Genomic DNA, 25,907 nt, shown 5'->3' on the forward strand with positions numbered 1-25,907 from the left:
AAGCTGAGGTTTCTTCCACCCACCCGTATCTCTCCTGAGACCTCCTTCTTCATATCCTCAGCTGCCACCTAAACACCTTTAAAAAAAAGTGTCAAGTTTCCCTTTGCAGTTTCAGTTCCTCGGTTTGGGAGCAGACTTAGCTAGACTTCCCAGAAACACACGGTTTCAGTTTAATCTTTATGTCTATCCGTGTTTTTTTTCTTTCTCCTGTGTTTTTTCTGATCTGTGTTATTTCACAGTTTCGATATAAAAATTTATAACTATAACCCTGATGGTTTGAAATTAATTGATGACTGTCTTGGAAAATTGTCTCCATACATTCCTCGCTACTTATTTGTACACTGTGATCATTGTTGCTGTTGCAAGCAGAGTCAAACAAATGACTCCTCAGTCCTGTCATTAAATTATTCAAATGGAATGGGCTGATCTGAAACCCATTGATGGTCACTATTTGAGACCAGGAATGAAGGCTTCCCTGTATGCAACTGGATCTCCTTGCATTTCAGAAGGCTCTCCTTCAGGAAGAGCTAAAAACCTACCGTGAGTTGCTATTTTCTGAATGCCCAAAGCAGAGTGGCCTTGAAGGAATGGGTTCAGGGCCTGGTCCTGGGACTGCAGGGGTGGGGCAGGGCTGGCAGCCCCAGATGGAAGTTGCCTTCAGGGAAGCCTGGATTCCTCTGTTCTGTGACCCCTGAGCTTTTTTTCTTATGCTGACTCCATTTAAAGTTCTTACTTGTCAAGACAATGGTAAGTATTAGTCGGAAGCTTCTGCTTGGCTAGAAGTTTAGGTTAGCATTCCTCTATCCCCAAGGTAATGAATGAATTAGATTCCATAATAGTAATAAAAGCTGTCAGTTGGCAGCTCCCAGTGTCTGGCAAGGAACTAAGCAAAAGCTTTGCATACATTATCTCATTTAATCCTTAACAACAGTTCGGTGAGGATGACAGAGGTAAAATGATTGGCCAAACGGCACAAAGCTAGTAAATATCAGAGCTAAGATGTTGGCCTAGCAAGGCCTAATGCCCAAATCAAATTCCATCCTTGCTCAGCGAGGCTTCATTTTATTTTAGAACTTTAAGGTCAAGATGTTGACGGGCTAACCTCAACCACCTTGGTTGATATAACTGCTCAGCACTGTTATGTGTGTGGGAATATTCTGGAAGATATTAGGTGGAACTAAATTAAATTGCATAAGTTTGACTATCGGTGACCAATCAAAGCAGCAATTTCATATTCCAGTTTTGGTCTCACATTTCATACTTGTTTGAACACACATACAAGCTGCACAAAGGTGAGGTGTTTTCCGCAGTGCCTGGTTCTTTTATTTATGAAGTGATTATTCCTTCCTCCCAGTCTTTTCCAGCCTTCCCCACCCATTTGCCACCACTGAATTCTCACTACTCTTATGTAGGTCCAGTACGCTTTTCCCATCCTTCACACTTTTTCCTTTTCTCCTCCAAGAGGTAAACAAAGTATAAGAGGTCTCCCCATAGAAGACCCCTCCCACCGCTCTTCCCCAAGATCCCACTTCTGGGTAACTGAAGACCAGAGTTTAATCTTCATTAAACTGAAGGAATTATCTCCAACTGTTCAACTTCTGTTTTTTTTTTTTTTTTTTTCCCTCTTCCATTCCCCTATCTTCAGCTCCACTTCAGTTTAAGCTTTCTTTCTAGCAAAGACTTTAGGAAGTGCGAAAAGCCTCAAATATCCAGGGGTCCACTTGGAATTGCTTCCCAGTTTAAGGTCCAAAAAGTAGGAATTGCCTATGACTAGGAACAGGAGCCTCTCTTTCCTTTTCCTGGCCCCTTTGATTGAGGGAGGAATAAACTAAAAACTTAGACCATCTGTTTAGTTCTCTCTGCTGATCTTTAGGAAGAATGTGAGTCTACATACCCAACATTTTACTGATTTCTACGCAACGGGCAAAAATGAAAAGAATGGCCATAAACACATACAATATGTTTTTTATATATACATATATATAAAATAAAATATGTATATATAATAATAGGCCAGCACTGAAGGCTCAACTCCATCCTGGATGTCTGCACATAATTTAGCAAATAGAAGTTGACCATAAGCAAAAATCACCTTAACACAGATTTTTTTTTTAAAGAAAATGTATTAAAGCTTAAAGGCTATAAATGTTTTAAGATGGTATATTAAAACCCAATGCATTTTATTTAGTTATTATATGAATAAAAAAATAAATCCGTAATTATACTCTGGGTCTCCTCTCTGCCCAACTGGTTTTCTAAATACAAGCAAATCTTTGAACTTCTTTGGACCTCATTTTACGTATCTGCAGAGTGGAGGCATAGTCTTCAAGGTCTTCTCCTGAGTGAGCATTCTGTGTGATTCCATTTGAGCATAAACATAGAACTCCAGAACATTATTCCAAGAAAAAATGCATAAGGCTATTCATCGGAATGTGGTTCATAACAGAAAAATCAGAAACACCCTAAATGTGTGGTAATTGGGAACTAATAGAATAAATTCTAGAACATGCACACCACAATATAATGTACAGCCATTTAAACAATAATGTAAAAGATATTAATGGGCATGGGAAATTCTTCATGATTCATTTTCAGTGATCAGATTAAATTATATGGTGGGATAATGACAATAATAAAAAATGATAATGTAGCTAACATGTATTGATTGCTCTCATGAGCCAGTAATATTACTCAGATTATTTATATTACCTCATTTAATCCTGATTACCTTTAAAAAATTGAATACAATTGTCATCCCCATTTTACAGATGTGGAAACCAAGGCTTAGAGGAAGTAGGGACTTATACCTACTAAGCAATCAGCTGAGATTTGGATATAGCATTTCTAGCTTCATAATCAGAGCTCTGTGATCTGACTTTTAAAATAAAAACCTGAAACAAACTAACAAATATGAAATATAAAGAATCTTGCAAGATGCACATGTTTTAATAGTGGGGTATTATTCTGAGTGGGTGGACTAAGAGTGACTTCTTTTCATTAACAAATAATTTATAAAATAAAGCAAAAATGTGTAAGCTGAATCTCAGAATATATGAACTCAGTAAGAGTTGAAAACCTCTGAAAACTAAAAAAATCATAGCTGCCTTTGTACATAAAATTGTATGTAAACAATAAAATTTAAGTGTTTTAAACACCCAATATGGAATGATACCTGTTATCGGAAGAACATCCTTGGGCCCCCACTAGGGTTTCAGAAGTATCCTGTGCACCTTGATCTGTTCTTCCTAATCATTCGTGTGTGGATTGTGGCTTATGGGGGGAGTACTTTATTTATTTCCCAGAAATTTGCTTTTTGTGTTTGTGTTTTGTTTGTTTGTTTACCCAAAGGGAAGGCCCATATGACAACAGCACACAACACTTGGTTTTAAAGTGTCCTCTAAAAGTGCAGCTTGGAGAGGCACCTGGGTGGCTAAGTGGGTTAAGCCTCCGATTCCTGATTTCAGCTCAGGTCATGATCTCAGGAGGGATAGAACCCCAGGTCTGGCTCAGTGGGGAGTCTGCTTGACATTCTCTCCTTCTCCCTCTGCCCCTCTTTCCTCTTGCCCTCTCTCTCTCTCTTTCTCAATCTCTCTCTCTCTCTCTCAAATCTTTTTTTTTTTTTTTAATGCAGCTTGGAGACCCATATAGGCCTCCAAACAATACTGAGAGGAAATAAATCTTCCCCACTTCAGTATCATAATGAAGTATGGCAGGAGAAACACCCATATGTAAATGCTAAGGACTTTTCTGGAAGTCTTTGGAGAGGTGGCCCTAGCATCAGCCCTGATGCACCGAAGTATTAGACTACCTTGCCCCACCAACCCCTGATCTTAGGGTGCCTGGCTCACTGCCCCAGGACCCTGAATCCTCAAAGCTTCAGTCTCTATTAATGGAGCCGAAGCTCAACCAATCCTGGTCCTAAGAAGAGCTAATGTCAGACATTCACTGGGGCGGCCTCAAGTCAACACAGTTTTCTGGTTTCATTCAGCCTTTACACATTGGGTTTTCAATTATAAAAAACAAAACAAAACAAAACAAAACAAAAAACCCCACAATCCAGTAAAAACCAGTCTCAATAGAGGACTGAATTGGGCTCCACACACCAAAGTCTGTTTTGGTCAGTGGGACCAGTCTTGCTCTTGAAGTGTTTTTAGAAGACCTGACCTTGCTGTTGAAACTTCTTGGCACACTGTCCAAACTTGCTCATTTGTTGGTTTTGTGATCCTCCTTGATCACATATTGCATTTCGGCAGAAGTGTCTAATATTCAGGCCTGGTTATCAGGGTAAATCTGCTTGTAACAATCCCTTCATCATCCCAGCTTCAAGTGATTCCATTGTTGTTTATACTTGACACTTTCAACACGCTTTTTATTGGGAACCTCAGTTTTTATGTATCTTCTAATTCACTTGCTTTATAATAAACTGCATCTTATAGTTCTTTGTATCTCAAGTCATGCTTTGCAGGGTGCCTTACACATAGTAGGTACACAGAAAATGCTTCGATGGCTGATGAGGTGCCCATTGTCTTTTATTTAACACAGGGTACAAAAAAATTAATGAGCACAAGTGAAATAAATATTGTACTTTCTACCAAAAAAATTGCATTTTGATAACTGTTGCTTGAAAAATTAGTACATTGTGTGTTTTTAAATGAAGATGATTTATTGCTATTGTCTAACATGTGAAGAAAGACAAAAAAATTGTTTGCAGGATCATTGGCTTGAGCACATCAATGGCACTGTTGGACAATTCTTGCTGAGTGTTAAGATGATTTATGTAACAGACCGAAGCTTTGCACAGTAATACATTATAGTCTCAAGCTATCAACCCTTGTTCATGCAGAGACAAAAGAATCTGAAAAATACCTACTTCTGAAGGTCTTCTCAAAAGAAATTGGAGATAATGTTGATGCTGTTTAAACTCTTTTGAGAGAAATCACCATTACATGCAATGTCTTAACTTCTGAAAACAGATAGAGGAAGCTTATCATTTTTCTTTTTTTAATCACTTTTCTAATCATTAATCATTTAATCACTCTGCGGTTGACTCTGCTTTCCATTTAGTTATTTGAATCAGGCAATGTGAATTTTCAGTAAAAGATGAAACACATTTAAACAGTGGTATTTTTGTATCTTGAAATTTCAGGAATTATGTTACAGATTAAAAATTAAGGAATTCCATATACACGTGATGGCAGTGCTATTTATTTATCTTTCAAATAAAGATCTATATGAGAAACATATTTTACAACGTTATAACCATAGCCATATTTTCAGTGTATGCATGATTGCATGAAGCCATCACATAATTTAAAGATATGTACAAGATGATATCTTTTGAATTCTTCTGAGTTATGGGACTTCTTGTCACCAAAGATCGAGTGCTCTGTATAATGATTGCAATATGTGGACGGAGACCCACAAAGACAAGGCCCCTCTGGTAGAGAAACCAGATTTTAAAAAGAGAAGAAAAGGCGAAGTCCAGAAGAGAGTTCCCATTATTCGTTCCTGGTCAGCATATATTAACACTCTATCTAGACGGTATGAGGACATGAATTCTCTGTAGTCAAAAGTAAGCTCATCCTAATTAACATCCCACTTCCAGATGCAATAATGTCGAATAAGAATAAAAAATAAGAACAGGCTGTAGCAAAAGGAAATGTGAACTGCAGAAAGAGAAAATAATGTAAACAGGATACCCAGGTCATGGAATATGTTAAGCAATATGATTAAGAAGGAATGTGAGTATGTAATTAAACAGATGGGGGGTGGGGGGATGACATCTTCCAGAAACCAGGTGAGGCATTTCCTTTCCTTTGTCACTAAAATAGGGATCCTGGACAGGTTTTAACTGGAGCTTCAGTCAAAGGGCTGGAAAAGCCTCCAAGGAGATCAAACCAAAAGAGACTGGAAGGATCCTCTATTCCTTTCCTATAACCCAGTCTCTTGATTCAAACTCAAATACAATCCATCTGATTGGCAATTTTGCCTTCTTGCCAAAACTTCCAGGGAAGGCGGCCTTTCTACAGCGTAAGGCAGTGTGTTAGGAAGTATATAGCTCTTGTTGCAGATTTAGCCACTGAAATTTTGATTCATGAGTTCATCAGCCTTTTCCTAAGGCCAGTAGGAGTGGATCTGCCAGAAGGCCCCCAGTCAAGGTTGCCAGTCCCTCTGCACGGCTCCCTGACAAAGCAGAGCTATGGCCCTTGGCTCATTTAGTCATCGTCTTCCAAGCTCTTCAGCAACCCTTGTCTGTTTACTGTTGCCCACTCTCTCATTTCTTCTTTCATTTCGAAAGTGCAATTTAATTCCATTAAAATAAAGGCAAAACTTGATCTTAGCTATTTATGGGGGGCAATTAAATAAACACATTATGTCTGAGTGGGGCTACGCTCCGTTTCAATATGTGTTCTCATCAATGGTAAGTACACTGAAATGCCTTCATAACGATGTAGTATCTGTAGTTGTTTGTTTTCTTGGCCATGACCCAATCCATGGGATGTATAAATGTATTTAATATTAACCAGAGCTATGCTAAAGCTATTATTTATCAAGAAATTTCAATGTCGCAGAGGTAGGTTATTAGGCTTTTTACCAATCTTTTTTTTTTTTTTTTTTTTTTTTGCTTTGAATGCTCAAAAGCATCCCTTGAAGCATGTTTTGAAACTGAGTAAGAAGATTGCCTCAGAACCCACACCTAGATGCAGAGCACCTAGATGCAGTTCCTGTCTACTGGAGTCCAAAGTCTCCATTCCTTCCAATATGCTCTTGGCCATTCTTATTAGTCCCTGGAAAAATCAAATGAGTATTCTCAACCAATCCAAAAATCCATCCCTTCCTCATCACAGAAAGATGTAGCACTTTATAAGCTAAACGTGCAAATGCTGATGATGAGGTTTTAAGACAATGACTTGAAACAGCCATTGAATTTACTATTTAGAACCATGAAAATACTCTCTTGAGGATGATAATATTTTGAAGTTACTACTTTATGCTTCTAACAGTCCCGTTGTGGCCTTGAAAAGTTCATCTGTATTACAGAGTTAGCCAAGCCTTGTGATAGTACAGCCCACCCAACCCACATGTTCCATGACTCTTGGCTTCTGTTCCCTGGTCACACAAGGATGCACAGCACCTCCTGCACTAAAGTAGAGCTGCCCTATGGTGTATCCCAGCACCAACGATAGTAGCAGTACTACTCTCCTGCATCTAGGACCAGTGAGTAGCTGAAGACCAGGGAGAGTCTGGTTAAGTAGCAATAATTTTGAGTTCTTTGAATCACTTAGATCATGCAGCCTGGCTACTGTTGAGAGAAAATCACCTTGCATGCTTCTTTGTTTCCAATTTACCTTTCATTAACCTAGAGAAGATCCAAGATAAAACTAAAAGTACGGGCTAGAACTTCATGCTACTATCCCTAAACACTTTTTCTCTATTTGTGTAGATCGTCACCATTGACTTTTATCCTTCCTTGGGGAGAAGGCAAGCTGTATGACTCAGGCTGCTGATAAGATTCTCATCTCTGTGTTGGGAGGGGTAAAAGGCACTCTAAAGGGTGGTAAGGAATATGATACCACCTTGCAAGTCCATACCTGTTCTCCAGAATTCTACTCTGGAACCTCACCCCTAAAGGTCCTCAGAGGACCTGCAATTGACTCACTGGTCTCTAATTGAGGCTTAGGGGAAAAAAGAAAGAAAGGAAGGAAGGAAAAAAAAAAAGCGTAGTCTTGTATCTCATGGGATAGGCAAGGTCTTAAAAAGGATCATTGGTCCTGAGACAGCTGTGGAGTGAAAAAATACTTGAAACTCCTAGCCTTCCTGAGACTCACAGGAAGAAAATAAGCCCAAGCCAGAAAAGGCCCCTCAGTCAGTAGACAAGTGTATTAGGTCCACTGTGTCACCCCGGGATGGCCTTAGCCTTGACTTGGTAGTCGTCCTTCTTCCTGTGCTCAGAATACCTTCCCATCCCCTCTATTCTCCCTTGGATTATTAGGTCCTTGCTGCTGGCCAGGCTTGGGGCATCGCACCTGCTATTCCCAGGGGATCCTGATGTGAAGCTGAGGCTTCTATGAGGTCCTTAACTGATGTTCTACCTGCAGTGGGGACTAGGTTCCGACAACTTCTGAGAACCCAGGGACCCCAAAGTCACCTTTACAAATCCTCTGGGACCTCTGTGTCCCTATAGAATGGCAATTCAAGCCATTTCAAAGGGACAGATCAGCAGCCAGAGAGGGACACCAAACTACCCTGCCCCAGCCTTCCTCAGGCTGCTTAAGCCTTTATATCTCTAACAGGATGTGTCTGGCTTCCTGACACGCTGAGAGATTAGCATTATATGCCATGTTGTCAGCTGGCCAGTGCAAAGTCTTGGGAATACAGCATATGTATTCAAACCCTTGGAATAACAGCGCTATATTCACAAATTTCATGCCTTTGAAAAGTCATCTTAGCACTCATTGATTCATCTGTGCATTCTTTCAGGGATTCATTTGTTAATTCATTCAACATCGAATACTGGTTCTACCCAGGCAGCTTCATGGGGAATGAGGAAAACACTAGATCATATCCTACTGTAATAGGTTTCTCCCCAAACTCTGATTTTCCCTAAGATATAAATTACTATTGTTAAGTCAAACTTATTCCTATTAAGTTTTTCAAAATTAAAATAAAGATGTCATGCCGTAGAAATCAACACTGAGGAATTAGCTAATTCACTTCCACATTAAAAAATTAATTTGTAATTGGTCTGGCATTGAAGTTTTTGTAAGTTTTGTGACATTTTGACATTTATACAATTATTATGATACTTTTTTTATGGCATCAATTACACTGTAATAGGCTCATGGCAAACAACCAGATCATGATTTCTAATGTGAGAGGACAGAAACTACTAAGTAACCTGATGTTAAAATTCCTGATCCACATAACTACCGGTTACCAGTTAACCTGTGGAATCTGTGGTTTAGGTAAATAAATGCGTAGATTAAATAGCATTAACATGTGATTACATGAAAATAAACCATGTAGCTTTGTTAAATTGCAGTACAATTGTTATCACTGAATGTAAAGTGATACCAATTAAACCTTCCTTTAAAACACCACAAATTAAGATTTAACTACTAAAGAGATGCTGGCATGTAAAGTTATGGTATACCATGGATAGAATAACCCTGAGTGTTTTCAGAGGCTTAATAGCATTTATAAAATTAAAAACATCTTTCTCCTTTATCCCTGGCATTAACTGTACCTTATTTAAAGAAGGTTTCAAACAGACATCATTAACTTCTTAAAAGAGATGTATCAACAAGTTCAGCCTTTGAAATGTTAACACAAAGACAAACTATGCATCCTTGTGCTCATATTTAGAGTAAATATTTTAGTGGCATAGGCATTGGGATGGAATCTGGAATAAGAAAAGACTTGATTAGCTAATAAGCTACTGTTAACTTTTAAATTATGAAATTTTGTTGATATTGACAACTTTGGATCATTCAACCTAATAAAACAGTAGCAATTAAACTGTTTATATGTCACAGCATGTATCCACCCTCATATATACCGAGCTGATCGTTTACCAGTTGAGTCAAAGTTACTTAAATTCTGATTTTCAATTTTCTCTCCAGGAAAATGGGATAATGATAGCCCCACACAGGATTATTGTTGACGATTAAGTGAAGACAACATAGTCGAAGGACCTGATATAGCGCTTTTTACAAAACCAGCGTCAGTAAACGTGCTTCCTCTCCCTCCTACCTGCCCACTGAGAATCTTTTATGCTTCTCAAATTAGGGCTTGTACCAGGAACTGACGGTTTACATCTATAGACTCAAGGTCTAAAATATACCAAGCAAATGAGAATTTAATCAAACTTATCATTTGGATAGCGACCACAAATATATTTTTCAGACAAGAGATCTAAACTATAAACAGGAAAATTTGTTACCTGATGACTGAACTTTTAGAGCTGGTGATTTTTTTTTTAGCAAAACTTCAGATAGTTAAGAACAATTATCTGCTAAGATGAATCTGGTGTTTTCCTTCACCTACCCCCCATCTCTAACCCACAAGGGCCTCTACGTGAGCAAGTCCCAATTCCAGATGTTCCCAGTAGCGTTTCATTTCATCATGTCTTCTGACAGCCCCTAAACAAATATATCAAAACTTGTACAACATTTAGCAAGTGCAACTTGAAGATTTTCTTTCTGTTAGACAAATAGACGCCATCTGGAAAAAATAACCCCAGGCACTTGGATGCAGGAGCATGAAGCTTATTGGCTGAACACCCAATGAATACCTTATACTACTTTCTTTGGCTCCTACCCTCTGCCTGTTCATTTCAAATCTTGCACACTTCAGCAGGCTCTGTGCTGTTAGACAAGCAAGTCCTGTTACCCATGCACTCAAACTTTATAAAGACAACGTTTAATTTGAAAGATAGGCTTGCAAGAATGTTCTGGACACAAATTGTTTCCTTTTTATTTTAACGCCTGCTCTATACAGGGCTGCTAAATATCGCTATGCCTTGCTATTAATTGGGACCACTGTTGTATTAGCCAGTCCCTCCCCATATTTCCAATGTTTACTACATTGCTGGGTTTTTTTTTTAAGATTTTATTTATTTATTCACGAGAGAGACAGAGAGGGAGAGAGAGAGAGGCAGAGACACAGGCAGAGGGAGAAGCAGGCTCCATGCAGGGAGCCTGATGTGGGACTCGATCCCGGGTCTCCAGGATCACGCCCTGGGCGGAAGGCAGGCTCTAAATCGCTGAGCCACCCAGGGATCCCCTACATTCTGTTTTAAACAGGAGTGTCCTTGTCTAATCTTTACTTCCTTTTTTTTTTGTCTCCTCCCCACCTCTTTTATCTAAAGCCACTATCCAAAAAGAAAAGCCCCACATATGTTGTTCTTTATTTTACTCATTGACTTTTATTCCCAAATTAGTAGTATAACATTGTCAATGTAATTTTGCCTTTCAAATTAGCTAACTGAATCTAAATGACTGCAATATTATGTATTAGCTTTTAGAGGAAAATCAAATAGACGTGAATAGTCGGAAACCAAGAAAACAATCTTCATTTTATTTTGATGGTGTAATCTTCACAATAAAAATATCTTTTAATGTTTTTTTTCCATATATCAAACTTTCTGTGCAGCCACACTTAATGCAACATGCTTAAGTCACTTCTTTACTAATTATATTTCTTTTGTCAGTTGTGAGCATGCAGCTTTTCAAAACTCAAAAGCAATTGCCCCCAGAACTCCTGGAATTCGTTTCATTACGTCTCATGATCTGAGCAGTAGGGAGTCCTATGAAACATGTTTGATTAAACATTAATTTTATAAATTGCCTTCCTTCCTCACAATTCCCATGAAAAAAGGTATTCAGCAAGATTAAAACTCTGGAAAATTTTAATGGGACCTTTGAAATCTGTTTGAGTTCAGTTTCTTGGAAAAATACAACTGCCTCATGGAAGTACTCTTTATACAAGAAGTAGATATGCCTTTGAGGCAATTTTCCTCCATGCATAATATAGTGAAATGACAGCAGGACAATTTACGTGTTTGAAATGCCTTTGCCAGATCTATAATGCTGCTTGTAATAATAATCTGAAGGGGTCATGTGTATTTGTTCATGGGGATGGGGAAGAAGGGAGAATGATCATTTGCAATATTACTTGTCTTTTCAGTCTTACCCTGGTCCAAGCCTGGAAAGTGAAGACTTCAACATTCCACCAATCACTCCTCCTTCCCTCCCCGACCACTCACTGGTGCACGTGAATGAAGTCGAACCTGGTTACCACTCTCTGTGTCACCCAATGAACCACAATGGCCTGCTACCATTTCATCCACAAAACATGGACCTACCTGAAATCACCGTCTCCAATTTGCTGGGACAGGATGGAGCACTGCTTACTAACTCCATTTCTGTGGTAAGAATCTGTTTACTAGTTTGTGGTGGGGAGCGAGGGACATAACAAGGGTAAGGTCAGCTTTGATGGGAGAAGCTTTAAATTGTAGCAATGCTGGATTCTGAAATGAGGCATAAGGTTTTAGCTATAGAAAATGTTCTCCGTAAGTTCCTGAAGTACTTTTCTATGATATATTTAATTCAGGGCAAAATCTATTAATTACATGTTTGATCACTCATACGTATAACCCAGAGTTCTAAACACTGTTTGACGCTGAATGCCCTGTCATAAAGTTGAACTGTCTTACTAGCTTTCCCATAAAAAGTTATCTTAAAAGCTGCCACCTCTCATTGAGTGCTAGATTTCTCACTACGAGTGAGAGCCTCACATCTTCAACTGGATTTCTCCCTTATTTCCCACAGATTCACAGGATAGGCAAGCTTGAAAACAATTTTCACTTTTATTTTGGAGGCACAATTCTAGTGATCAAACTGTATCTCCATTAAAGTGTCTCAGTCTATTGGATCCATTGTCCCCATGAATCTTTGAGTGTTCGGTACTTTCCAAAGTTGGTGGGAATGTGTTCGTCCGGAAAACCAGCAAAAATTTAATTTCCAGCCTCTACCCAGAAGTCCAGGGGTCTGTATTTTTAACAAGCATTCCGTGTTTGAGAAACACTGACTTCTCCTAAAATCTTTTCTTCTGATTTGTGTGTCATCTAAAACCTTAATAATTTCCCTGTCTATGTCTCAAGTAGTGAAATGCATTTTCAGGAGCATATGGGTGAGGACAAAACTCTTTACCATGTCATAAAGCTCGTCTTGAGGTTAACAGTGACTTTTAATTAGCACTCCTTAGTTTCTGTTGTTCAGTCACTTGACAGTACATGGAACATAGTTGTCATTTTGGGAAGTCACTGAACACTGCTCACAGTGAAAAATGGATTAACTTGCTTATATTATATGGCTTCTGATAGGCGGCATTCACATTATGCCTAATTGAAATCATTTGACGGTGTATGTCTAATTTGAGTGACTTCAGGAGAAGGTGTTCCTGTTAATCGTGAATATAAAGGGTGAGGGTTGGGGAGGGAGAGTCAAAAGAAACCCTGAAGTCACTTTTCGAGAATGCAGCCCAGAGCCTAATGCTATGGTAATGTCCAGAGTCTCCGGAGAATCGGCAGCTAGCCTGGTGGCCAGAAGAGGAGAACTTGTTCACAGCACTCACAGTGGCAGAAAACTGCTGCCTTGAGTTTTTATCCTACCTTAGATTTGTCCAGGGCTATGAACTATGGCTTAATAAAGTAGAAAGTGGGTTTTTACATGAGTATGCCAAATTTGTAAATCTGAATGATGTTGTCCTTCAAAGTAGTCACTTGAAAAGTCAAGTGTCTATTCCTCTTTGGGGCTAGGCGGTTGTGAGACAATGAGGCATCCAGGTGATGCCTTTATAGGTACCACCTGTTCACTAAGGAGAGGAAGTACACATACAGTGTACACAATACCAACTCGGTCCTCTAAGCTTTCTCATAGTGTGAATGGAGCAGGGCCATAGAAGAGATGATGAGATACTCAGTTATGTAACTTAAGTCTCAAAACTCTTTTTCCTTTACATAATTTGCCTTATTAGCATTTCTGGAACTGTCTCTATATACCATTCACTTATTAAGAGTTGCTTCTTCAGTGTATATGTGTACACATACATTGTGTGCAACTTCAATATATATGCATCAGAGATTTCCCCAGAGTTACCAAAATGGCAGTCACTCCATTCTTAAATGGCATTCTCAGAACTGGACCTAGTCACAGCATGAATTGTACCACCTTCTAGGCCTTTCCTCCACTGTGCTTTCCTCTTGTTCTATCAAGAGCTTCTCCTCATCTGAAGTTCTTTATGTTTTCCCCACACAACACAATGTAAAAAACTGGACTTTAGGTATTTTCCCTTCAATGTGCTATTTCCTTTGGAACTTTTAACATTGTGCAAGGCAGAGGGGCCCCATCTGGCCTAAACTAAGGAGGTGTAGCTCTGATTTGCCATGCTCCTTCTTGGCAAGTGTGTCCAGCAGGATTTTTTTTTTCATAGGATGGTGAGCCTTCCCCCATCTCCCAGACCCCATTCTGAGGTGGACATCCACTTTGTCCACTCCCAGTACTGGCTGTACCATTTTATGCTGTTATGTAAAAAGCTACTCCAACAAATAATCCAAGTCTTAGTGAGGCTTTGGATGGGCTTTAGCACAGTCCAATAGAACTTTCTGTGATAATGGATTTTCTGTTAGCCATGCTATCCAATAGCAATATTCATTGTTACTTAGCACTTTAATGTGGCTGGAGTGACTGAAGAACTAATTTTTATTTTTATTATATTTGAATTATTTGACATTTAAAATAGCTACATGTTCCTAGTGGCCTTTATATTGGATAGCATAGGTCTAGCTAATGCTGATTCTAACCTTAAATCTATATTAAACCCATTTTTTAAGCCACTGTGGTCTTGGAGAAAGTAGATTTGGAGATTAAATTTATTGTAAGAATCCTCTTTCAAGGCTTGAATTTCTGGCTGGAGTCCAAGAAGCAGAGTTTGATTTGCTGTAAAGTTGCAATAGAAATCTAATAAAGTTGGAAGTGCTAACTTTATAGGAGTCTACTAATTCCTTTGAGAAACAAGGAGCCTCCTCAATTCTTATTTTGAAATATCATATGTCTAGAATGCCATTCATCAGTGTGTATGTTTTCAATGCTTACTGTGATCTAAATGTTTGAAAGTGCTCAAATGATTGGTAAGACATGGTCACTGTCCTTCAGAAGCTTATTAATTACAGAGAAAACAAAATAAATAAATAAGTTTGAAACAGAGTAAGATAGGAAGCAGTTAGAGACCAGGAGAAATACTAAACTCAATTTTACTGGCCATGAATCCGGTAGGAATTCCTAGTTGATATTAAACCATATTAGATTAATATGGTTTGGCTAGCCTGTAAAACTTAATGGAAATGTAGGGCTTCAGTTGGGGCCTGAAAGATGGTTTTGATATGAACAAATAGAAGGGAAAGAAAAGGCATATTGGAAAGCATTTGAAAGGTAGGTTGGATATTTTAAGTTAGAAGATTTGACCCAAGGCTTCCGAAACCAATGAAAGGACTATGGTTTGATATGATAGATTCAAAGAAACCATTGGCTGTTTTCACTCAAGGAAAAAGCATTCTGAAAGCAGTATTAGACGAAAATCCTTCTGCCATCTTCCTGGATGGATAGCAGGGGTAAGAAACTGGAGTCATGGAAAGTCTGTGCAGCCAGTTGTCGTAACTCAGGCAAGAGGTGTTGAGGAGATACACAGGGCAGTGACAGTGAGAACAGAAAGATGGGCTACTCAGCTGTTTTCACATCATTCCCAGATACAAATGGATCTAAGGACAAACAACCCTTCAGACAGACATCTTTTATGTTTAAAAAGCACTAAGGGGTTTCTTCTCTTTCAAAGGAACTTTAAGGCTATAGGATATTTCCTTCATATACATTTTTTAAAGATTTTATTTACTTATTCATGAGAGACACAGAGAGAGAGGCAGAGACATAGGCAGAGGGAGAGGCAGGCTCCCTGCAGGGAGCCCAATATGGGACTCAATCCCAGAACCCCAGGATCATGACCTGAGCCGAAGGCAGACATTCAACCACTGAGCCACACAGGTGCCCCTCCTTCATATTTCTTTTTGTAAAAATAGACTAAAACTGTTCCTTAAAAGCTTAACTCATGCCTAATGTGATCTCAAAGTTTAATAACCAAACTCTTGGTCAGTTTGCCAGTTGTTGAAATACATTTATGAAGAGTGCACAATTCAGGTCATCAGTGCTCATATAGACAAGGAAGGAACGACTACAAAATCCAGATGTAAAAGCTGCTCTCCTAGAAATTAGCAGTGCTCTTTCCAAGTCCTTCTTTCAAGGTCACCTACAATAATAAAAGCTAACACTTATAGATTTGAAATAATAAACCTGCTGTAAATTTTACAATCCTATGAGTATAAACCACCCTGGGCAGATTTATGTATAGGATCAATTCTCTCCAGTTATATTTTCCAAAAGCTTTTCACTGTTATTAAAGCTGAACCTTTGCTGTTAATGTGGTGCTCACATCTTAGTGTTACTATCTTCATGTGTTGGAATTTTAGAATTTGAATGAATCAACAAGATGGAAATATTTTAGTTCTCATAAGTATTATATGTATTTCAGAGGTTGTTGTCATGCTTAATAATATATGTATTACTATATGTCACATGTGTTACTTTTTATAGAAGTTATTTTATAAAATATAATCAGTTTTGATATTTCATTTTAAAGATAAGTTTTCTTGTATCTGCTTGTTCTTATCCCTAAGGGCAACATAAGTGATAACAATTTTACTGATTATAAGCATTTCCTACAAATGTCTAATATACTAAGCATAAAAAAGTTAGTTATCATTAGAAATCAGTGTCTGAACGAGTATTATTATCCCAATTTCACAATAGGAAAATGGAGGTTCAGAGTGGTTAAGTGACTTTCTCAGTGGCTCAGCCTGTAAATACCCCAGCTTTCTTATCTGAAAAACAAGGATAAAAATAGTCCTTACCCCATGGGGTTAAATGAATATTAAAGAATTGTTTACGGATCCTTGGGTGGCTCAGCGGTTTAGCGCCTGCCTTTGGCCCAGGGCCTGATCCTGGAGTCCTGGGATCGAGTCCAACGTCGGGCTCCCTGCATGGAGCCTGCTTCTCCCTCTGCCTGTGTCTCTACCTCTCTCCCTCTCTCTCTCTCTCTGTGTGTGTATCTCATGAATAAATAAATAAAATCTTAAAAAAAAAAAAAAAGAATTGCTTAGACCAGTCATTGACACATAGGAAGCATTATGCAAGTTTGTTAAATGAATGGGAAAAGTGGGGCTCCTGGGTGGCCCAGTCAGTTAAGCATCCAGTTCTTGGTTTCTGCTCAGGTCATGGGCTCATGGGTGGGGAGATTGAGTGATTGAGCCCAAGTCAGCTCTGGGCTCAGTGGGGAGCCTGCTTGAGAGTCTTCTTCGCCCTCTCCCTCTGCTCCTCCCCACTCCCTCGTGCTCTTTCTCCCTCTCTCATTCTTTCTCTCTCTCAAATTAATTAATTTTTTAATTTTAATTTTGTTTTGTTTTGTTTTGTTTTTAAATGTTTTATTACAAAGCTTCTTTTAAAAAATGCTCAGCACGTTAACTCAAACTGGAATGACAAATGTTAGATGGCAGTTTGGGGCAAAGGCTGTGCCTTGTTATTTAAAAAAAATGGGTACATCAATGCTCATTTTAACAACTGGCATAAAATCCCACTAATCGGCTAATAAAAACAGATACAAATACAGAACATTTAAAGTAATAACAATTCAAGTGCTGGGCTTTTTACAACAAGGGGGTGAAAAAGGAAAGAAATGAAAATTCACTGCAAACCGGCCTGCTGAAAGTATGGGTTAAGGTTTACCATTTAATTAATTAATAAGGGCACCTGAGTGGCTCTGTCAAGCATCCAAACTCTTGATTTTGGGCTAGTTCATGATCTCAGGGTCCTGGGATCAAGCCCCACATCAGGCTTTGTGCTCAGTGTAGAGTTGGCTTGTCCCTTCTGCTCCTCTGCCTATTCTCTCCCCCATCAAAATAAATAAACCCCGCTCTCTCTAAATTAAATTAATATAATCTTTTAAACTAAAATAAATAAATCTTTTTAAAAATGGGAAAAGCAATCCTTTTCTTGACTTTTTTTGGAGGATTTAAAATGCATGAGAGAGAAGATTTCCCCAGAGTTATTTATACTTTGATCCTTAATCTTCTTCACATATGTAGAAGAAAAAAAAAAGACAACAGTAACAGTAAGCCTGGTATTCACCAAAAAGGGCTTTACTTTTTACTGAATGTCATTAATATACCATTATCATTTAGACCAACATCTTGGGGCCAGGCTACCTCAGTTCTGATCCTAGCACTGCCACTTCCCAGCTGTGTGACACAGAGCAACTTATATAATTCCACTGGCCTCAGTTTTCCTATCTCTAAAATGGGTACAATAAGATTTTTACTCCTTTAATGTCAACAGAAGTTACTTTTGGTGAAGTATTGCCTGTCACACAGTCGGTGGGAATCCCTTTCTGATAAAAAGGTCGCCAGGGTAGAATGTCTAGATTGCTTTCTGAAATTCATCATAAACTTATATAGAGAGTGAAGCGTGTGTAGGATGTAATTTCTTCTTCCCCAAGTTCCTCAGCACTTCTTCTTTGTATATTCTTGCAGTGCCACCTTCTCTCTCAGTAGTCGGTTGGGACTCCCAAAAGAGGTTCGATTCCTGGCACTTCAAAAAAAGGTCCCATTTTCTAAGCCCAGCCTATAAATCAGGGTAGAATTTCTAGTAGTATATACTGTAAAACGAGTGCCAATTACTTCTGATACTCTAGGTCCAAGTGAAACAGCTCTCCGTGACCCAATATGCAAGAGTTCCATTTTTCTCGTAATTCCCTGGAGTTATTTTGATAGCGCGTGATTGATTAGCCTGAGCTTTCCGGAGAGTGGAATCTGGTTAGAAGAGCACTGGAACAAGAGTCTGAAGGCCAGGGCCTGCCTTGGATAAGCATGGGCAATTCACCGCACCCCATCTGTAACCAGTGGGATTGGGCTAGGTGGGGAAGGGGAGGGGTGACCAAATTAAGTTCTTTGGAGCCAGAGGAAGGCAGGAATCAGCCAGAATGGTGTTGCTGCTGTTGTCTCACTTGTTCACATTTCCTCTCAAAGTTCCCCTGCACAGGTGATTCCCCCTGCACCCTCCCCCCCCCCCCACCACCACCAAGAAGATGGAAAGCCACAGAATTATTTGATCGCCGAGACCCTGTCCAGGGCTAGCATTTTCCTATGATTCATTCTCTGTTGACCACACAACTGTGATCCAGACTCACGACTCCCCCAACTTTTCACTTCGGTCATTTAGTAATTTTTCCTACCATCACTTTGGCTTTCTCAGTGTTTTACCTGTCCCTCCCCCCCTCCACCCCCCCACCCACTGGGCCTAACCGGTTATTAAGACATTTGAATCTATTGAACAGAACGTTTCTTTGAGTGGAAAGTGGTTTTCTGCCATTAAGAAGAAAGTGAGGTTGCTTTGTGAGACTGGACAGTGTTTCACGTTGTTAAAAAGAAATTACAGAACTATTTTGGGAGCAAGGTAGAGTAGGAAAATATCTGTATTAGGTATTCACGCTTTGAGAAAAATCCTTGGTTCCCACAAACTGAAATCAAGAGCCTCTTCTTTTTCTCTCTGCTCTGGCACGTTCACTGCTGGGCCTAATCATGGATTGGCAGAGGGGAGAATGCAACCTTGTATAAAGTCATCCCAGTCTCACTGCCTGGCCTACGTGTGGCCATTGCCCGTTCTTTGTGGCAGCCAACAGAAGCTCTTTCATACAAAGGAAAACCGTGCAAAGTTTTAGAATGGCCTTGCAGAAAGGAGTCATTTAGACCTGAGCTTTTTGTGGAGTGTGGTTCCTAATGACACATTTTAGAAAATTTACAATGAAAAAAAAAAAAAAGCAACAAAGGAGATTTCAATTTCTTTGAATGCTTCAAATTTCCAGTTCTGGAGTTTAAAATGGAAAAAGATGTTAAAAGGCAATGAAATAGGGGGGGTGGGGCGGGGGGGTGGTTATTTCCCAAATGCCTTATTTTTCCAGGCAACAAAAGCAAACATCATGTATATACTCAGATTTATTGTCACTTTCAGCATTCAGCCCGGCCACACTTTGCATTCCGAGGCCACTGTACAACTGTTTTGACAACCATCACTTCAGAAGGTTCTGTGCAGGACACACGAACTAAAGCCAGGGTGTTCCTCTGGGTCTATAGGGAGTGCTGTACATCAAGGAAGTCAGATGTATTAGAGCAGCATGAATTTCTAATATGTTGCCATTACGGAAAGGACCACTGGCATATTGAATAATGTAGCTTTCAAAGCCAAGCAGAAAATGTGATTACAGACAATTTGATTGCTGTTTTTAAAATAAATATTTTTGAAATCTTGAGATATTTTATTTCATGTAATGCATCAAGTATGTAACAGTGGACCAGAGCTAAATATCTTTCAGGACACGAAGGAGCTGATGATGTCAGCCCCATTTAGATATGAAATAATAGAAGCATTAGTTTAAAATGGAATGGATGTCACAGTGGTTTGTTTCTTTAAAAAACAGGGGGGGGGGAAGCGATAAAAAGAAATGATTTTGCCCATTTTGACAGAAGAAAAAGGTATGAAGAATAGTTATTTAGCATTTTGCCACAGTTCACAAAATGTTTTGCAATTACAGCCTGGTTTTGGTTAGCCCCCCCACACACACACACACAAATTATCCTTTTTTGAATATTGCAGCACATGAGAACAACGTATTAAACCACTTTAATGCTGTGAAGAAATGGGCTGGTTTTGTTCTTATTTTTTACCATATATAATAAAAGTGTGTGGTTTCGGGTTTTTTTATGTCAAATTCCTAATAAGGCCAAAAATAAGTTGTTTGTGGTTAGTTGTTAAGCTCTACTTCAGCCCTTTCTTCGCTCAGAACAGACTACTTTGAATGTGGTATTGATAAATAGTTCAATGGACTCAGTATGTTAATGATTTGGGACTATCTTTTAGTGCTACAATAAAACATTATTCCAAACTGGAGTTCTCCTTAATAGTGTTCAGGAAAGGAGCCAATTTAAAAATAACACTTTTCCTTTCTTCTGCCAAGTAAGAAAACTCAGGATTGACTTTGTACATAGGGCTTGTTGTACTTTTTTTTCAGCCCCTTGAGTTCATATGGATGTGTGCCTCACCCATGCACGGAAGAAGTTAAAAAGCTATAAAACCAGTTATATAATATACAAACTCTGAGAGTCATTCAATCCAGCCTCTTAATTCCAGGCAGGGGTAAACCTACACCATTTCAGATATGCGGTTTTCTATCTGAGAGCCAAGATTCCACAATTTTCCTTGGTAGCCTGTTTGTGTTTAATTAACCTTGTAACATTAAGTTAAATTGCAGTGAGAGATTTAGATTCCTTCCAGGAAGTTCCTTATTAAAGTTAAACGAAAATCTCTTACTACAATTTTAGTCTACTTTGTCCACTTCAGACGTCTGAATGCTTGGAGAACAGTTGATTTTAAGCAGTTGACATTTACTGAGTCAGGTTAGTAGTTGTGTTATACCTGGCCCAAACAACCCCAATTCCTGTAACCTTTCCTCAAAGGTCATATTTTTCAACTTTAAAATCGAATTAACTTCCTTTTTTTTTTTTTTTCTTTTTTTTAACATTTGTGATCTTAAGGAATGCTGACCACAATGGGAGGCATAGCTCCAGACAGGGCCTGAGATTATAGATTAATTTCTGAATTTTTCAAATAATTCTCTGCCCCCACGTGGACATTTTATGATAGGCTCTTGAATAGCATCGCTGATTGCTGACATATTTAATTTTTGGCCCATCCATCACTCCCATGGTGCGTTCCTTCCAATGTTGGGGTCTAGCCAGCAATTCCCCATCTTGTTTCTGTGTAACTCATTTCACATCCTCAAGGCAAACATCTGGAAAGGCCATGATGGTGCTGCTCATCAAGTCATCTTTTTTTTTTTTTTTTTTTTTTTTTTTCTGGCTGGGTATCCATTATTTAAGGAGTCCTTAGCAAACAAAAAGAGGGAAGAAAAATACAGTTATGCACTCATCAGTGTCCTCAGATCAACAGATTCTAAGTAGGACCATGAATAAGACTCCCCGGGCCCCGGCATGAGGTTTTGGCCACCAGCTACAACCTCCAAGGTGTTAATAAAATGTTCGCTACAGTGTTGAGGGGGGAGTTTGGAGAAAGGAGCGGAGAACCTGGATGACTGAGAGGTGGGAGCAGGGAGGATGAACAGCGAGTGGGGCCTGTCTGCAGGGATCATGTAGCTGAGGGCCACAACCCAGCGTGTAATTCCTGTTTGCATCCCTCCTCCTGCCCTTTCCTATCATTGGCGCCTCCTCATTTCTGGTCCGGCAAATGTTCCATTTCCATCCTCAGCCATGTACCCTACATAGTAATGATAACACGTCATGTCTCAAGTCCTCACTATAAATCAGGCCCTAAGCTGAGCACTTCACATATGTCCTTCTTGCTCTCTTTCCTGCCCTTGCCATTCTCCAACAATGCTCAGGACATGCCCTCCCCCATGGACAGGAAGATTTCTCATTCCCTCCTGCGCCACCTGGCAAGCTCTCTCCAGATAAGAAGACCTAGATACCCTGAGAGCTTACTTGGTTTCATTCCCTCACATGGACATTATTGATAACAATATTGTAAGTTGTGCACTGCACTTAGACCTTGGTAACTCTTTCTGATCAAATGAATGAACTCATTTGTCCCCACTGGAGCCCTTAATATTTTCCCCAGACAGGTGCAGGATCATTATTGCTTTCTCATGCTGACACTTCTAAGCCACTGTTTCATCTTCAAAAATGATACAAATATTCCAGTTTCTTGAAAAAGTATAATGATACGTGTCATGGGGTTTAAATGTGTCTTGCCTACTATAATACTTTCAATATAGCTCAATGAATTTGAGCCCTAAATTTGCATCCAATCTTGTAGTCTTAATACTTGAATCAATTTATTTCCAATTGTTCCTAACCTGTACCACTATTAAATTGATATATTTGACAATCAATTACACTGTGTTACTTGATCTCCCTTTTTAGGTGAATACTTTTATTTTCTGAGTAGAGCTATTTTATGGAGAAAAATTATCAGTAAACTTATGAGACTTCTAAAGAAATATATTTCTGCCTCCTCCCCAAAATCTAGGAGGCAGAAGAAGCAATGTGAACAATTAATGTCTATTAAAGATTGGCCCATATGACCAGTGGTTTTTATTATCATTACAAAATGATTCACTCTTTGACTTGCCATTTGATTTGTGCAAGTAGATTATTAACATTAAAGTGTTGCATTATGAACACATTTAGTCGTGGAGTCATAGGAGAATGAGTCTAAAATGCTTTTCAGGAGAACAATGAACCAGCTTCATTTCAAGACACCACTTCCTTCATTATTCATTAACCATTCTTATCTAGAGCATAAGGGAACATTTTAAGAGCAGGTTTTGGGTTTTTTTTTTTTCCATTTCAGTTTTTTTTTTTTTTCCAGTTTGAACGTTCCGAGTTCTCTGATGCGGACAAGCATTACCTATAGGAACATAATATTTGTCTTTTTATGTTAGCCATTTGTATACTTTGCCAGAAGCAACACACACTCCATTGGAGAAAAGGTACAAGGTGCTACAGGATCTTCGACCATTTGGTACAGTCATTAAAATCTGAGATTCGACTTTCCTTCTTTGGACCATGTAAAATATCACAAATGCCATAATCACCCAGAGAACAGATCTTTTTTTTCCTTCACCTAACGAATATTATTTAGCATTCTGATTAGTGTATAATAACAAAATTGATAGTTAAACATCTTTGAATTTAATGGCATGTACAAATTCCCCAGGGAAATCTAAGTACCATTTAACAGAGGGAGGATTTAACTCCTTTTTGTAATTCAAGATAGCAATTCTATTTTTGACAGGCATGAAACTTTCTCAAAATTGTTACATTTGGAAAGTATTATTCTTTAGCATTTAAGTTTTGTTTTCTTAGATCAAGATCTTGATTGTCTTTAATAAGAAATCACTCAACCCCCAAAACACATTATACTATTAAAACTTTTCATATTTTTGCATGCATTGCATATTTAATCACACTCTCTACCAGCCTGCAGACATAAATAATGGCTTACCAAATGGAGACAGGACCATACTTCATACATTGTCAAACTGGAAAATGTGTTGAATGACAAATAAGTCCCTCTTTGCTTCTTTAGACAGTAGATTCATAAAGATTATTGCTAAAAACATTTTATGATGAAGACTACCAAAAGACGAACAAAACCCTTAACATTTGAAAACATTTTCTTCTGTATGACTCTGAGGTTATACATTATATACATTATACATTATATATCTCATAGTGCTTGGACGATTAACAGGAGACAGAGAAGAATCGGGCCCAGCCATGTAACCAGTATCCACACACATGGGAAAAGTGTACTATTTGCATTTGTATTTATGTATGTCTCTGGATCCCTGCATAAATCTATACAGTTACACACATTCATGTGTTGATTGTGTTTGAGCATCTGGGACCGATCCCCACTGTGAGGGGATCAGTGGCCTGCAAAGGCTATTCCCCCACTGGGCTGATACAAATTGGGACCTCCCATTAACAATACTGTTACCTGGGATATTTTCTTATTCTTGGGTTGTTACGGCTTTCCCCAAAGCAGCCTCATTTCTAACGGTAGCAGCATGTGAGGCGAGCCCATGTTTCCCAGCAAATAACAGACACCGCATTTTCTGAAGCTGTGCTTTGCTGTTGCATTGCATCCCACTCATCACACTTGTTTGGGGGGTTCTTCATTATGTCTCGGACCTGTAGGTGCTATGTATGATGACTGTTAGGATCTAGGGGCTGACAGTTCACTTGGGAGGATGAGGGCTACCTGTTATGACACACGTGGAAAATTGGAGACCATGTAAATTGTCCAGGGAGTGTGGTGTGGCCTCCTGCAGAAACCAACCAATGGCTTTGGAAATGTGTGAATACTTGGTACACTGGCTGGTTCTGGGGTGAGACAACCTGGACTTGCCCCTGCCTGGCCCCTCGCTGGTTGCATGTGACTGGGGAAGTGACTTCACCTGTCTTCTTCACGCTCATCTGGTGCTGATGATTGAATGGGTCAATGCATCTGAAGGCCTCCAGCTGTAGCAGGCAGACAGCGAGCCTCCTCTCAGCCAAGTTTCCTTATCCTCCTCCTCTGAAGTCCCATAGCTGCTTGTCTGGGTTTTCCTTACACTATCTCTGTTTCCACTTCTAGTTACTGGCATCCATGTTCTATGTGACATTCTAAGAACTACTGTGCCAACATTTACTGAGCCCCAATTAATGCCAGGTCCCAGGCAAGGTGTTTTACACAGCTTCCTCCTTAATCCCCACAGTCACACCAGGAAGTGGTGGTGGGATCCTTATTTGACCTAGGAAGGCCTGAGGACACAGAAGCAGGTCACACGGTGTGGACAGATGGTAGGTAGTGAGGCAGACAGGTTAAGGGATTGTCACCTCTGCATTTTCGGGTGAGTCAGGGGCTCAGTAACTTTGCACTGAAAGCCTTAATTGAGTCTTTTGTCTTCTCAGTCCCCCTATGGATTGTGTTCTCATAAACCCTGACAAGCCATTACTGTTCACACTAGCCTTGCCGATTCAGAGAACATTCTCAATTCTCCTCTCTCTTTTTTTTTAAACAAAATAAAGTCACTTTATTTCTACATTACTGAAATAATCATAATAGAGAGGGTGAGTAGAGGAAAAGAGAGATCATATAGTCCAGTGGAAAGAGGAGAGCCTTGGCATTCTGGCTGGGTGATTTTGATAAATCACTTGACCTCTCAGACTCTCCATTTTCTTAACTGTAAAGAGAAAAAAAAAGGGACGACAACAATAATATTTACATTACCATATAGTTGTGGGGACTAAGTAAGATACAAGGTGAACATTGCTCATGCCTAACAGTCTAAGTACATTCTCTGGTCATCACGTTGAATAGAATTCCAGCTAATGAAAAATGTTAGCTATTTGACAAAACCCCAGTAACTTAAAGTTTAAACTCTTCTGCAAGGAAAACAGTGTAGCCTCCTCAGGTAGTAGAAGGCTCTGCTAATAGGCCAGGATTCATGTAGTGCCGCCTCATGACCATGAGTTGGGTTATCTGCCATTTGCTACAAATGTGTTATCAACCAGCCTCAAGATATTCCTTCCCCTCCACCATTAATGTACAAAATTTACTTTTAAAAGTACAAAGATATTTAAATTATTTTATAAATAAAAGGAGGAAAAAGTCTGGGCAGCT

At 39.2% G+C, this 25,907-nt stretch overlaps 1 protein-coding gene across 3 annotated transcripts in view; it reads left to right on the plus strand.

Annotated features, from left to right (window-relative positions):
* Window positions 1–25,907, plus strand: part of TOX (thymocyte selection associated high mobility group box) — a 298,656-nt gene that overhangs the window by 157,321 nt on the left and 115,428 nt on the right. For all 3 annotated transcript variants that reach the window (XM_041769529.1, XM_041769530.1, XM_041769528.1), the window contains one exon: window positions 11,689–11,931. In XM_041769529.1, the coding sequence (XP_041625463.1) occupies window positions 11,689–11,931 (243 nt within the window). The remainder of the gene's footprint in view (window positions 1–11,688; window positions 11,932–25,907) is intronic.

The sequence above is a fragment of the Vulpes lagopus genome, chromosome 9 (assembly GCF_018345385.1).
Source record: "Vulpes lagopus strain Blue_001 chromosome 9, ASM1834538v1, whole genome shotgun sequence".
NCBI classification, from domain to species: Eukaryota; Metazoa; Chordata; class Mammalia; order Carnivora; family Canidae; genus Vulpes; species Vulpes lagopus.